Here is a 16,529-nt window from a genome sequence, read left to right on the forward strand (position 1 = left end):
TTTAACTCTGGCTCAACACACTCAATTATATTGCTCATCAGCACATTGCACTATAATAATATATATATATATATATATATATATATATATATATATATATATATATATATATATATATATATATATATATATATATATATTAATTATTTTGCTCATCAGCACATTGCACTATAATAATATATATATATATATATATATATATATATATATATATATATATATATATATATATATATATATATATATATATATATATATATATATATATATATATATATATATATATATATATATATATATAGCTCACTGGATAGCTCAATCGGTAAAGTCGCAAGACTTGTATACGGGTGGTCCCCGGTTCGAATCCCCGTTAGGGCGCATAGGCATCCAGTGTGGGTCCTTGGGCAAGACCCTTCAAGCTACCGCCTACCTCATATCATGAGAGACAATGAACCACATGAGATACCGGCTCAGACGTCGCCCGGTCTAACAAGGTCTGCGTCAGGTGTTGGGGAACCAGAGCACCTTGGCGAGAAGTGGGCTACTGGAACAAGAAAGAAATGGCTGAGATGCGAGAACAGAGAACTGTTGGAATGCTACTACTCAAGTAACCCTAGTCAGAGGGGTTACATGCAAAGAATGTGCGGTGAATGGGAACGGAGAAACCCACATTCAAGGCTGACGGCGAAGCAACTAGTAGCTCAGTGTTCCAACATCCACAAACGGCAACTGCTATCACAACTTGAGATTGACGAGATACAACACAAATGCTACGGCAAGGGGGAGCCAGGACGCCAGGTCAGAGGGGAGGTTTCACCATCTCCCCAACCGGAAATTGGGTACGAAGCCCCAATGAGCACAGATACGCTGAGCGAGGCAGCAACTGACCTGAAAGATAAGATCATGGCGAGATTGAACAGGCAACCCCGAACCCCACTACAACGGCTAAGTGAAGTACCATCAGAAAGTCTCATGGAAGATGTGAATGCAGCATTGAGAGCGATCCCTACCACAACAATCACAGAAACCAATGAGCTGATATACGCTTCAGCATCAGTGATCCTAGAGGTGCTTGGCTATAAGAGCAACCATGGGAGCCATGAGAAACAATACCCACCATGGAAACGAAGGTTGGAGGCAAAAATCAAGGCAGCTCGGAGGGAAGTGAGCCAAATGACAGAGGCCCAGAGAGGTGCAATGAGAAGACCGATGCCCAAGAGGTACAGCCAGATGACCATACCTGAAGCACTCGAAACTGCCAAGCAAAGGCTACAAGCCTTGGCCAGCCGCCTAAAGAGATACACCAGAGACAACGAAGCCAGACGAATAAACCGGCTGTTCGCAACACAACCTGCGAAAGTGTACTCTCAATGGCAGGGTAATAACAACAGAACAGACCCACCAAGGCTGGAAACTGAACAGTACTGGAAGGGTATATGGGAAAGGGAGGCATCACACAACAGTGATGCACAGTGGCTGGTGGATCTGAGGGAAGACCACAGCAACCTCCCTGAACAGAATCCAGTGACTATCACAGTGGCAGACATCCAACAAAGAGTCTCAGGTATGAAAAACTGGACAGCACCTGGCCCTGACATGATCCACGCCTACTGGCTAAAGAAGCTCACTGCAATCCATGAGCGCCTGGCAGCACAAATGAACCAGCTGCTAAGGGATGGGACTCACCCTGAATGGCTAACCGAAGGGCGAACGATCCTGATAATGAAGGATCCCTCAAAGGGCACAGTCCCATCCAACTACCGGCCAATAACCTGTCTCTCCACAACATGGAAGCTCATGTCAGGCATCATCGCAGCTAAGATAAGTGGGCACATGAGTCAATACATGAGCGAAGCACAGAAGGGCATTGGTAAGGATACCAGAGGAGCCAAACACCAACTCCTGGTAGACAGAACAGTCGCCCAAGACTGCAGAGTGCGACACACCAACCTGTGCACAGCCTGGATCGACTACAAGAAAGCCTATGACTCAATGCCACACACATGGATCATTGAATGCTTGGAGCTGTACAACATCAACAGAACTCTAAGGGCCTTCATTGCAAACTCAATGAGGTTGTGGAGAACCACCCTTGAAGCCAATGGGAAGCCACTTGCCCAAGTATCCATCAAATGTGGCATATACCAAGGAGATGCACTGTCCCCACTGCTGTTCTGCATAGGTCTGAACCCCCTCAGCCAAATAATAAACAAGACTGGCTATGGATACCGACTCCGGAACGGGGCCACCATAAGTCACCTCCTCTACATGGATGACATCAAGCTGTACGCCAAGAGTGAGCGAGACATCGACTCACTGATCCACACCACCAGGATCTACAGCTCGGACATTGGGATGTCATTCGGACTCGAGAAATGTGGGAGGATGGTGACAAAGAGAGGCAAGGTAATCCACACAGAAGGGGTCTCACTCCCAGAAGGAACAATAGCAGACATTGAGGACAGTTACAAGTACCTTGGAATACCACAGGCAAACGGCAACCTTGAACAGGCAACAAGGAATGCGGCAACAGCCAAATACCTCCAACGGGTAAGGCAAGTCCTAAGAAGCCAGCTCAATGGCAAGAACAAATCCCAGGCAATAAACAGCTACGCCCTGCCAGTGATCAGATACCCTGCGGGAATAATAAGGTGGCCAAAGGAAGAGATACAGACCACAGATGTTAAGACACGAAAGCTCCTCACCATGCATGGAGGGTTCCACCCCAAATCCAGCACCCTGAGACTGTACGCTAGCCGCAAGGAAGGAGGCCGAGGACTAGTGAGCGTGAGAGCCACCATCCAGGATGAAACATCCAAGATCCATAAGTACATCAAGGATAAGGCCCCGACAGATGACGTGCTGAGTGAATGTCTCAGGCAGTGGAGAACAGAGGATGAGATGCTGGAAGAGGGACCATCATGGGAGGACAAGCCCTTACATGGGATGTACCACCGGAACATAACTGAAGTGGCTGATCTCAACAAATCCTACCAATGGCTTGAAAGGGCTGGGCTGAAGGACAGCACAGAGGCACTCATCCTGGCCGCACAGGAGCAGGCCCTGAGCACCAGAGCCATAGAGGCCCAGATCTACCACACCAGACAAGACCCAAGGTGTAGACTGTGTAAAGAGGCCCCTGAGACGATCCAGCACATAACTGCAGGGTGTAAGATGCTGGCAGGGAAAGCATACATGGAACGCCATAACCAAGTGGCTGGCATAGTATACAGGAACATCTGTGCAGAGTATGGACTGGAAACCCCAAGGTCAAAGTGGGAAACACCTCCCAAGGTGGTAGAGAACGAGCGAGCCAAGATCCTGTGGGACTTCCAGATACAGACAGACAGAATGGTAATGGCGAACCAACCAGACATTGTGGTGGTGGATAAAGAGCAGAGGAAAGCCGTAGTGGTGGATGTGGCAATACCAAGCGATGGCAACATCAGGAAAAAGGAACATGAGAAACTAGAGAAATACCAAGGGCTCAGAGAAGAACTGGAGAAGGCTTGGAAGGTGAAGGCCACAGTGGTGCCTGTGGTGATTGGAGCACTGGGGGCAGTGACCCCCAAATTGGAGGAATGGCTACAACAGATCCCTGGAATAACATCCGACATCTCAGTCCAGAAAAGTGCAGTCCTAGGAACAGCAAGGATACTGCGCAGAACCCTCAAGCTTCCTGGCCTCTGGTAGAGGACCCGAGCTTGGAAAGTGGATGAGACCACCCACGTGGGGTGAGAAGGGAGTTTTTTTTTTTTTTTTATATATATATATATATATATATATATATATATATATATATATATATATATATATATATATATATATATATATATATATATATATATTATAGTGCAATGTGCTGATGCCGAGAAGGGGTTCATTTAAATTTAAAAACCCTGCCGGGAAACACCTAAACAGAGTCATTTGTGTTCATAACAAATTACAGGAGGAATAAGTGAACGTCTCGGCGGCGCGGCGCCTCAGCGCTACTTTAATATGTAGTGGACCTCGTGGAGTCATTAGAAGGCAGACGTTCGATTGAATCGCCATAAAACAAACAACAAGCTGGTCTCGCATCGGAGGTATTGGCGCTTATGATGACGCAGCGAAAATGAAAAAGCCGGCCCCTCGGAGGCCTTCACTTCTGTTCCCCGTTGACCCCATCTGCTGTATCAAAGGCTTAATTCTCCGTTTCCCCCGTCTCGGCGCTTCCTCCCGCCTCATTTTCATTTCCCACATCCTTTCTGTGACTGTGGGCCGTCGCCGGCTCCCGAGTCAAGGTCAGGACTCCCCCTCTACTGGACCAGCGCCGTCTCAGCACTCTCACACCTGATTAGCTTAGCTTGCGTTTCCTTTGTGGGCCCCTCCGTCTGTCAACGCCCCCCCCCCCCCCCTCATTTCCCCCTAAGGGCCCATTCCCCCATTCGCCCGCCGCTCATTTGGTTGCGACTGATCGTCCCGCCGCTCAAACGGACCTCGGTGCAGACTGAGGCGGGACGTCTCACCGGGCTGTGGGCTCATCTGGGCTTGTTCATTACAAACCAATTTGCCAACGTGAGGTCATAAATCACATTAATATACTGTATAGACTCCAGGGCTGACCTTCAAGTTCCTACGCAATCAGCTCCTCCTAATTATGAATACGCCCTAAAATTAGTTTCCAGGTAATTATACATCATCGTGTTTTAATTTTAAACTTGGCACTAAACTAGATTAGTGCGTACTTCATCTATTTTGCCATTAGTCTGCATGTGAATGACATAACAGTGGGATATTGGATTTACTTTCACCCCCGAAACACAACACAAGTGATGCTAATGCTGCGTTTGTCATGTGATATGTTCATCGTTGCCCTCGAGGCATTTGTTTAAGATTTAGACTAATAAGCAGCCGCTCCACTGACTCAGTCGAGATTTGGGAGGAAGGTTCGTCTCGGTTATTAAATTATTTTCCCGACGAGCGGTTTCGTGCCTGGAGGATACAGTCGTCACGACAACGCAGCCATCCGAGGCACGCGGAGCCTGGGACGACCGGCTCAACCGGTGGCGCTCCTCGCAGCCGCCTCGACGTGAACTTTTGTCCTTCCTGTTACCTGCTGAATTCCCCCAAGACTCTGAGAGAGTCAATAGGAACGTGTCCCGACGTGTTTTTAAGATGCGCGGCGGCGCTTTACTCACACGCGCACGGCCTGAAGGAGCCTGTTGGATCCATCCGATCCGAGGCGGTGGCAGAGATTGCCTTAACAATCCGTGATTCATTCATGAGGGGCTCCTATGACCCCCCAGTTGCAAGTTGGGTCTTTAAAACTGCTGTGAGCGTGTGTGTGTGTGTGTGTGTGTGTGTGTGTGTGTGTGTGTGTGTGGGGCTTTATCTGCCCACTTAAGATCCTCTCTGCCCCTTATCTACAATGCAAAGCGTGGCGACGACCGCTGCGTTCGACACTGTTACTGGGGACCCTGGTTCCACCCTGGTTCCACCGCCTGCCGTCGTTTCACTACGCGGCCACACAGACAATAGCGATAAAGGGCTAAAAATGCACTTTGATGCGGCGGTGATGTGTTTACTGCTCCTGAAGGGGATCAATAAAACCTCATAACAGAGTCTGGGAAAAGGAAAATCTATTAAAAAGCAAACTGATACATTCAGGCCTTTAATATTGTTTGAGTGCTTCAGCTTCTTAAGTCTGGATTTCATTTGAAGCGATTGCGTTTTTTAACACTGAGTACATTTTACTTCTCACCCACCTTCGTGTGACCTTGGAAGCTGTTATCAAGCAGGTGTAGAAGTGTTTGTTTTACATTAGGGATGATGGGTTTATTTGTTGTGTTGGGCTGGACCTCACACTGGGAGTGTGTGTCAGTGTGCGTCTTTTTGTGTGTCTGCGTGTGACAGGCTCATCGTACAAATGACAGGACGAGAGCGGCGGCATCGCTCGGTCGCCCGCGCCGCTTTTCAGCCCATTGTTTGGTTTTCAATAAGAGAGAAACAAACGCGGATGAGCACCGCAGCTCCCGTTCTTGACTTCCTGGTTAAGAGCCTTTAACTTGACAGAGCTGCGGCGATTTGGAAGCGTTTCCCACTCGGCGGACTCTGATGCTGCATGGTAATCATCTGATCAAACAGGTTCTCTTCTATTATTTACCATGCAGATGTATTGTCCCCACAGCTCGCACAGATTTAATCTCCCCGGGTGCCGTTATTTATAAGTTCACGAGGTGGAAGAAAAAGGCATAAATCATCAGCGCTGCCATTTCTGCTCGGGAGATATTAGAACTATTGAGTCTCGTACGAAAACGCAATTCTGCAGCGATCCTTCAAAAGGGCATTACTAGGACAAACAGGGTTTTAATATTAATGAACTGCGCTCTGATGGAGGTTGGCAGACAAAAGTGTCAGAAAGAAAAGGGAATTAATAAGGATTTGCTGTGCAAATATCCCAAGGTGTGCGTGTTTGGGCTGAATCACGCGGACGCGAGCGGTGAAAAAGCGCGACAGCCCGTCCCAGATTGTCTCTTATCAGTCACTTTACAGCTTTGAGCTTGACTAAGCAAAGACATTTCCCCAAACACGGCCGTCTGTGGATGTGTAATAATGTGTTACATATCTGCAGCATTAAATCCACTAACAAGATTTACTATATTTAACACAGAATGGAGAATGTGTCTTCCTTCATTTCATAATGAAGACGTCTGCCTGCTGGGCCTCATTAAAGGTTCAGCATCCAGAACCTCTACCTCATAAATACTGGAGGTTCTTGTGAGCGGAACTTGCAGTCTGGGCCAAACAGTCGCACACAGACGACGGCGGATGCAGATGTTTCCCTAAAGCAAACAGTGACTTGACAACATCTGTGGGAGAATCTGGCGTCGAACGACACAGCGCTGGTTTATTCCTCCTGCAGAAGCCAATAAATATGGGATCAGTACTTTACTTGCTCTTGTTTCTTTTATTTACCCGTTAGTTAAAGGATCTTCAGCTCCGGTCGACGCTTTGACTGGACTGTTATCGAGCGCGAGTGCGTGACAGCCGTTCTCGGTGTAATTATCCCAGTGTTTGTTCATTATACTTCGACGAGACGCTCCCAGTTTGACAAATGGGACAAAAGCGCCGGGAACGCGTGGCATGTGTCATAACACCCAGCCCGCGTTGACTCATCAGGCTCCTCCGCTGTCCACGGTCCCATCGCCTCAACGTCAAGGCCAAAACAGCAGCTGTGTGAGGCTCTGCTGCTTGTGGATTATATGTTATTACCACAAACAGGACGCGCGGACCCGACGGCCGCCGTGATGCAGCAGTGTCATGTAAACGGGCTGAATTACAAGCCCGATGTTCTACATTAAGTGATTAAAGCTTCCCATTCTCCAGCCTTAAGTGTCGGACTAAGAGATTTCCTTCAGGCGCTGAATGGGTCTTTTAGGGCCGTGCACATAAGTGGATCGCGCGCAATGATGAGGGGGGGTGGGGGGGTGCGGACAGTAAATACTCACTAGTGTGTTGTTGAAAAGCAGCCAGACGAGAGAGAAAAGGCTTTTTGTGGGGATCAAGCGTCAGACGCGCTGACGGCCCCCTGCCGAGTCGCAGCGTGTTGCTGCTGTTTTCCCACACTCAGTGCGTCACCGTGCACAGCGTTGACGTGCGACCGGCTCCTTTGCAGCGAAACTGAAACATACGTCAGAATGCGACTGCTACGGGTTTCAAAATACGCGCGACACTGCGTTTATTCCTAGAAATATTTCAGAGCGATTGCTGGAGACACATGAGCAGTAAACATCGGCTCGGTTGTCTCGCGGGGTCTGTCTCGTGGGCTCCGTCTTGATTTAAGGGATTTCGACGGAGACAGATGGGCTAAGCCCGACCCGCGAAGGGCATCGAGCGACAGGTCACAGAGAGGGTCAGCGGAGCTCGGAGATCAATGCACATTAGCTGCCGCCGCTCGAGTGCCGAGCACGGATTAGTCGACAGCGCAAACGTTGAGGTTTCGCTGCCTGGTGTGTGTTGGTGACACAACACGGCGGCAGAAATGAAGCTCGACACAGAGGGCAGAGTAAGATGGAGTGACATCCGGGCGTCTGCGCTAATAATTGACTTGAGGTCAGTTGTGAGTTTTTCCATTTAGTGGTAAATAAATAGTAAACGGAGAAAAAGGGAGACATCCAAGATTAAAAACATCACCTTACGCACCTTGCTTAGACACAGTAATGTTGAAGGGGGAAGAATCTAATGAACACAAGGGAGCAAATAAGCGTATCTTCCACTTTACTGCATGTTGACAGCACAAACCCAACATTTTCCTATTTGTTCAAAGTCGCCTTTGACACGCAGCTGCTTTTGAAACATAAGAGGAGGATTCAAGTGGAGAGAGACCTGGTTCTCAGGAGGGTCTGATGCCTGTGCATTCTGCCAGGGATCGGATAGAGGGAACAGAGGACGACTCTGGCACGGCGGCAATAAACAGCGACGTTAGTGCAGAAGGAGACGCGGCTCAGACACGGCAGACAGAAGAAATCAGCTGACCTCCATCACGAACGAGAGCCGGGCTCGTTCGCAAACAGGATCAGCACCCTGGACAGCTCTCGTGCTCAACATTCATTTATTTACCAACATCCATGAGCTAATTCCTCTGTCATGCAGTTACTTACCAGACACAACATGTATAATGGAGCATAGAGCTCCACTTGTATTATTTCTGCTTCGAAACGTGTGAAATAGGAAGCAGGAAGTAGCTCTTAAAATTACATTAAAGCATAATGGAGCTGTGTTATTGCTATTCTGCATTCGTCCATGCATGGGAAGTTTTGGGAGGAACTTAATCTTGATCTTATGTTTTATACAGAGGAATGGAAGCCGAGTTCAAAACCCACACTGACTCATTCTATTCCACACTCGCTGATGTTGTTTATCATCCTCTCAACCTCAACTCAACCTCCACTTAGAAGCGTTTTTTCCCAGAAACGTGAATCACTTCTTGCAGCCTCCGTCGAGTGATGAGGTTTCGCTATTTGCTCTTTAGACGCAGCGGCCAAGTGGAGCTTAGCTTCGCTCCATCTCTCGTCAAACTGTGCAAATAGTGTCCGCCAGGGTGGAGATATTCATTATTATCACAGTGCGAAGACGTGGACTTAACTTAGTTTTTTCCAAAGTTGAAATGTCATCAGCAGTAAAGTCAGTAAAACCATGACAACAAGAACAAGAACATGTCTCCTTGTCTCCACATATGATACATTTGGGTGTGTGGGTGTTTCACAATAGTCTGCATTAGGTCTAATGATAGCAGGTGACCAAAACACATTACTCTGCATAGCTGTAGCGTATATAGGTCTGCTGTGCTGGAAAAAGTGCCCACTAAGCATCTCTGCAAATGGCCCATTCCACAGCCTGGCGCTCTGCAGTCTTTCATAAACACGTCAGGTAGGCCGCAGCACGAGCTCCGCTTTTTATTTCCAGCGCGAGCCCTCGCTGGGCTCAGACCTAGTGAGCAACCTTCTCACTAGCATTAAAGAAGAGGAACGTCAGAAACGATTAGCATAAAAATATCAAGCGGCTGCGAAGAGCCGAACTTCAAACACGCAGCCGCCGCCTGATGCAGAGGTGGGTTTGGGCTTCAGTCCTTTAGGCTGACATTCTCTACCAGGTGCTTTGCTCTGAGCCACAACGCGTGGCCTCACCCGGGGGTCGCGACCTTCAGTCCAGCGCGAGCCCCCCACAACAAAAAAACCCCAAAACAGAACAAAAACATGCCATTCCGACATACGTGGCGACGCTCATTGTATCGGTGTCACATGTCCGTCCAGCGGCTCGGCCACACAGACCGGGGACGAGGCCCCTCCGCTCGTTTCCAGAGCAATGAATCACACCCACTCAGTTGTCATGTGCAAAGTGGCTTAGTTCATGGTAATTACATTTAATCACAGTTATTACTGCTAAAGCTGCTCTGTACTGACTCACAGTGATAAAAAAAAGGAAAAAAAAAAAAAGTTTACTTTTTAGTGGAGTGATTTAATATCACATGCAGCGGTCCACCTGGAGGCTTCACGTCTGTGTTCTGTCCACAGGTTCCGCCTACTACGACAACGTGCGCCCGCTGGCCTACCCCGACTCCGACGCCGTCCTCATCTGCTTCGACATCAGCCGCCCGGAGACGCTGGACAGCGTGCTGAAAAAGGTCAGCGTTACCAATACTAAAGGCGCCTTCCACCAGTTAAACTGAAGTCTACAGCCACACGTTAGCCACACGTTAGCTCAGCGTGGAAACACTCTGTGGAGCTCCGTGCTGGACCTTTGACCTGTATTCAGTCCGACCGCATTCCGGCATTCGGCGCCATCGCTCATCGATGACATCATCAATGCTACGGTGGGCAGATTCTCGCATCCACAGGGGGTCGACCTGAGAACCAACTTAAACTCTGCCCTCATCCAGTGACACGCCGAGTGGTCTCATTCAAGCACTAAACCACACGCCGTCATGCCACGTTTCTAACTTTATTCCCTCTCACCACTGCTAAGCCACAAAAACACCCCTTAAATCCCCGTCACGTTCCTCTCCCCCTTTGTTCTTTTCAGTCCAGTCTCTTTGAAATTCCACCCCAGTCTCCCATGTTCGTATCTCATGTAGTGTTACTCAGCCTAGGATGTTTAAGTCTGTTTATGATGAACAGTGACACACATTTAGAGTGAGATCTGCCCACCTAATAAAACACTACCTGAGCTAATATCTGCCTCTCAGCGCTGGTGTTCTGCTCTTAATTCTGGACAAAACGCGAGCGATTCCCAACTTTAACCCAAACAATAAGTCACTCTTTGCTGCTTTGTGGGTCGACTCAATCGCTGCCGTCCCGTCCACCAGTTGCGCGCTGTTCGGTCGAGAGGGCCCATTGAAAAGCTGCGCACAGCGGCGCGGCACAGGCGCGCCACAGAAAGGAATCTCTTTGTGCCGGAGAACAAATGGAGCAACAGTGCTCGAAGCGGCCGCCTGTGCCGTGGCGTGAGGAGATAATGAAAGGGGCTCAAGAGAGAACGGCAGAGACGGATACGTCGCCACAAGTCACAGGCAACGGGTCCAATACACGAGATACAAGATCTCTGTCCTACGTTTTGAATCAAAGTCCTCAATTGAACACGCGATGTTCTGATTTGTGCACAGTGGCAAGGAGAGACACAAGAGTTCTGTCCCAACGCCAAAGTGGTTCTGGTCGGCTGCAAGTTGGACATGAGGACGGACCTGAGCGTGATGAGGGAGCTCTCCCAGCACCGGCTCATTCCTGTCACGCACGAGCAGGTGAGACGTCGACGGACGGCTGTGTTTGTCCAGTGTGGCTTGAAATGAGCGGCGGCTCCCGTTTCCCACAGGCAGAATCGCGTGAGCGCTTGTATTTTTAGGTTGGTCATAAAAACGGGGGAGACGTATGGATGTGAATGTACCGTCATTTTCCACCGCGCCGGGTTTCGTGTGGCCGTCGTAACACTGATTTACCCGCCGGTGAAATATTATCACCCCAAACAAATGACGCCCACTAGTTAGTTCCCATGTGCGCGCAAAGAAAACGGCTGCAGATGAGCTTCAGATCGTAACTAATAAACTAATAAAAAGGAGCATAAAAGAGCTGGGTTTTGGAGACGTGGAGACGCTTTAACAGCCTATTTTTATGTAAATGGGAATTCCAACTATTTCACTGCCGAATTATTACGCTCTCGTAGTGACACAGCGAAGGTAACGACCCGGGATCTTCGCTTTTGAGCCACTGGATCCCAGAGGGAGGCGACTGCTGTAATCGGCTTAAGGCTGCAAGATAGGAACCGCCCTGGAGACGGCTCCGGCCTTTAATATCCAGATATACTATCGTCCCCTTAGTCACTAACGGCTGAATCTAAGTAGTGAATGCAGCCGATGACAAGAATAGTTTGGAATAAAGTGAGAAACATGAGAGACACCGCGGCGGAGGCGAGATTAAAGAGATGAAGAAGAATAGACTGAATCAATATTGCGTCTAGTGTGAGTGAGCGGCGCCACACGGGTGCTAACACGCGGTGTGGGTCTGCGTTGCAGGGCAGCACCTTGGCGAGGCAGATCGGCGCCGTGGCCTACGCCGAGTGCACGTCCAGGTACTCGGAGAACAGCGTGCGCGACGTGTTCCACGTCACCACGCTGGCGTCCGTGGCGCGCGTCCACCGGCCGCAGCTCAAGCGCGCCGGCTCCCGCCGGGGCCTGAAGCGGGTCTCCCAGCAGCCGGCCCGGGCCGAGATCCACGAGCACCCGCCCGCTATGCGGAAGGACCGGGCCAAGAGCTGCGCGCTGATGTAGGACGGGAATCCAGGAAACCGCACTGCACATGAACTGGACGCACTGACTGATGGACTGATGGCAGATATTTGCACTGGTTGAAGGACAGCGGGTGGGAACGAATGAATGCTGCCCCGCGGAGGGATTGTCGATTCATCTTTAGTAAAAGATCCATGTATTTGTTCTGTGTGGCCGTGTCATCATCAGTGGCAAAAGCTGCTTTATGCTTTTGCTTGAACAAATATCCACGGACGCGAACAGGACAGAAGGAAAGGGAGGAGAAAACGAAAGGTCACCGCGCGGCAGCCGGTCAGAGCGGAGCCGGTCCGGGCGCTCCCACATACTTTCCTGTTTTGAAATGCTACTGTATTCTCTCGTTAGGCGTTCAAGTCATTTAAGCACAACGCAACACAACGCACGCAACGTTTCCTGTAAATGTCAGGGAACCGACTCCGTTCCACTCCACGCGGCAAAAGCTGAAAAGACGAAGCACTAAACGCAACGGCGCTCGTTTTCTTGGACCACAAGTGCTTTTATTGAGGACGACCGACTAATCACTCACCACATTGTTACCGGAGTGTTGTGACATTAATGCTGTGACCCTCACAATTATGGTTGTGAAGGTCACACAGAGAGTTAAATTGTGACTGTTGTGTTGTACATGTAACACTGAAATAAAAGAAAACTGGCTCCGCTGCGTGTCTGAGCATCCTTAATGTCTAACTTAATAATTTATCATTTTTATATTCTTAACCTGTTCATAATCAGTTCTGACGTTCCTAACGACACTCCAAGGCTTATGACACAGAGAAGCTGTGGTGCTGCATTATGCGTCATCTCCCCTCGTTCACAGTCTGGAAGACTAAGCGACTAATATCATCACTTGGCTTTAAAAAGGGAAGCGTGAGAACGCGTGTTCATTTTCACCTCCCTAAAATATTTACAACTGTTTTGCAAAATCTGCCGGCGTCTGGATGCGAGCGCGGCTGCAGCCTGACCTTTCGCCGCGACTCCTGTTCCATTAGTTTTGCCGCCACCGCGGCCGAGGCCCCGCAGCCACTCGCCGCCTCCGTGAGCTACGACAGAGTGACATTTCGGCCATGTTGCCGTGCGGGGGGGGGTCAAAAGGTCGCCCAACGAGCCTGAGGCAAAGCCAGGCTGGACCTCCAGTCAGTGGAGCGATGCACATATACAGTATGTGACAATGTCTGCTCGGCCATTTAATCACAACTAGTTTAACCACCAATGAAATGTAGTCAGACTAATACCTAATAATGAAGGAATAAAACATAAATAATAATTTATTATCCACCCACAGACTCAGAGTTTATGCCGGGGAGCTGTACTGACGTGATTGGACATAATTAGACTTGAATTTACAACAGGAACTTCAGCTCTGCAGAGCAAGTGCAGCCGTAAATGGCCCAGTAAACTCCAGCTGGTTGAGAAGGTCCTGACGGCAGCAGCCTCTGCTTTGGAGGCAGCGCTGCTGGTGGATGTAAATACTATAGGCAGGATGGCACTTTGCAGTCTTTCTAGCGCTGGGTTGGCAAATGCCCACCCCGTCAGTCCCGGAAGCCTCCACAGCCAAACTGTGGAGCAGACTGAAGCTGCAGCGCGTGTTTTTGTCTGCTGTCAGATGCCTCCTTGCAGCCTTTTTAGTCAGAGGACTCGGTGTAGGTGGGAAAAAACAGCCGGAACAGGTCGACGAGAGCACAAACACAACCACAAATGGATGAAACCTGACGTGAACCTGTAAAACCAGCAGTCAGGTGCAGCGCGCGCGCGCATGCGCGCGCGCACGCACGCACGCACGCACGCACGCACGCACGCACGCACACACACACACACACACACACACACACACACACACTCTCGCCAGATATTCTGTCGAACGCAAAAATGTCAGCCTCGCTGCGACGCGAGATGAAAAGTCGGGGGACGGCTGCAGTCAGCAGGCGTCGGCCTCTGGGCACGACGGACGCTAGTGTAAAATGTCACGGCTCGGCAGTTTGGACCGACGCGTGCACCAACCAGGCATCCGACCGGCCGATCGATATCATCATCATCTCCAGAGCCAAGTCTCTCGCAAGGCGACCCCCCCCCCACCGCCCGTCTCAGGTGGGATTTACTCTGAGTTCGTTTCGAGTGAAGGCGCCTCCGAACGCGGGGGAGCACGGAAGAGCGGGCAAATAAAAGGGCGTCTGGAGTATGTTGAGCAGACTTTGCAGTCAAACAGTGCAGACCCAGCACTGTTCCATTAGGGCGGCTGCGTAATGGCCCCAAACCAACAGCGCGCGCCCTCACGTGCTGCAGCAGCTGGCGCGGCGCCCACGGAGCCTCCGTCGCCACATCCCGGAGTCAGCCGGGCGTCACATGCAGTCACACACGCCTAATGCAACACACGTCAGAAAGGTTGTGTGTTCAATTCCCTTTAAAGCAATTATTAACCCAATTAGCTGTTTGAGCAACACCAGTATCAATGAGAAGATACAACTGTTTACTGCAAAGAGGATTTTTGTGCTGTTTCCATTTTACCTCATTGTTTTTAGTTGATGTACCATTATCCTGACACGCTCATACTTTGCATGGGGTCCGTGTTTCACTTTAATATCGCTATAAAGAACCCTGATCAGTGTCCACCATGGCTCAAGCCTGCTGCATCTTTAATGTCTTTCCTGCTCGCACAGTGTCAGTAGTCATAAAATTACAGCCTAATGCTTGGAGGGCAGACGGTTGCCTGGAGCCCTCCTCTATTATCAGTTCAGCTTTACTCAAATCACCACTCTTAACTTCACAAAGAAGAGAAATCTGCGAAATAAGGCTGGCAACGAGCATCGCCCCCCCGCGCGGGCAGCACAATAACAATAGCGGGATAATGGCTGTTGCACCAGTAGGACAGAGTGAGCCATTAAAAATTCAAAGCCCATTTAAACAGTATGTAAAATTGAGCAGATTAAAAATATATGTGCCCCGTGTCTGTGGGGGGGTGTGAGGCTCCTCCTGTGCACTCTGCACGGCGATAAAGACAAAGTTGTCGAGTCAAGACCGGGAAGAGCGCGTGCACAAGACCAAATGCAGCTGCACATACAGTACGGTGGAGGCAAACACAAAACACGCACAACACGGAACAAAGAGGGTGTTTATCACCATGCGACAAGGAGATAGAGACCGATTTACAGTGTGAAAAAGGTTATTCCAATTCATTCGACCTCATTCTGAGGCCTTAGTTTAATGAGGGTCTCTTCACGTGTTTGACATCGAGTCTTTCCAGTTTGTGACCGTTGTAGAAACGCTGTCTGACCGTCACTGCCTTCATCAGGTTCAGCTGGGGGGTGTTTTAAGCATGTGCCAATACATGTAGAAGAACACACACACACGGTAAACAAGCACAGGAGCTCATTCCAGATGGCCGAGCAGATTGTTTGGAGCCGGTTCCCCCTGTGATGCATGTGAACAGAAATATCATGTGGAATTGTATAACACAAGCATAAGGCATCAAGAGTCAACAACTGTGGGCAGCCAACGAGCAGCCGAGCTGTTCCAGACCTGACCTGGAAGCAGCCATTAGACACAGGCTGCTAATAGTCCACTCAGGAGGAGTCTGACCGATGATGAGACCCGACAACCACCCGGGCCGGAACCCGTTCTAGCGATGGCACGGTCACACTGACCGAGCCTCCTCTCACATCACGCTGCAACTACAGTCTCCGCGGAGGAACAGAGGCGACCGATTGTCCGCGCAGCACTGACAAAGCAGCTGACTGGAGCAGAGCGGTGCCCTGGCACGCCGGCGTCTGCTACAGCACATCTGGCATTTGGAAACGTGCTGACGCCAGTGTTCTGTGCGGGCTCGCGCCTTCGGCCATCTGCTTTCTAACGTGTGTGTGTGTGCATTTGTATTTATGCTGCAACCAATTATCCCTGACACACATTGTGAAAGGATTCGTGTCATTGTCCTGAAAAATAAAAACTGCTCCCATTGCTTTCATCTAATCTTTGGAGACTTGGATGTTTTTCATCTACAGACACAATTTCCCACAGTTCTTCAATCTCGGGTTTGTTATTAAAGTGGAAGCATGCATTATTAAGGTGAGAAGTTTGCTATAGACGGAACATGGTCTGCATACTTGAAGGCATCGTCTTTTAATGAATGTGGGAGAGAAGAGTTATGAATGATCAACTTTCGATGAGTTGGGCTAAATAAGTTAACCGAGGCTGAAATGAGCTGAAATGACTCCAGCGTCAG

The 16,529-nt window shown here is 49.5% G+C and overlaps 1 protein-coding gene across 1 annotated transcript in view; it reads left to right on the forward strand.

Moving 5' to 3' along the window:
• Positions 1-12,975, forward strand: part of LOC114845375 (rho-related GTP-binding protein RhoN-like) — a 16,577-nt gene extending 3,602 nt beyond the window's left edge. The window contains exons 3-5 of the mRNA XM_029133297.3: positions 10,056-10,165; positions 11,144-11,278; positions 12,047-12,975. Of these exons, the coding sequence (XP_028989130.1) occupies positions 10,056-10,165; positions 11,144-11,278; positions 12,047-12,301 (500 nt within the window). The 3' untranslated portion in view covers positions 12,302-12,975. The remainder of the gene's footprint in view (positions 1-10,055; positions 10,166-11,143; positions 11,279-12,046) is intronic.
• Positions 12,976-16,529: the final 3,554 nt, after the last annotated feature.

Source organism: Betta splendens, chromosome 19 (assembly GCF_900634795.4).
Source record: "Betta splendens chromosome 19, fBetSpl5.4, whole genome shotgun sequence".
Lineage (NCBI taxonomy): Eukaryota > Metazoa > Chordata > Actinopteri > Anabantiformes > Osphronemidae > Betta > Betta splendens.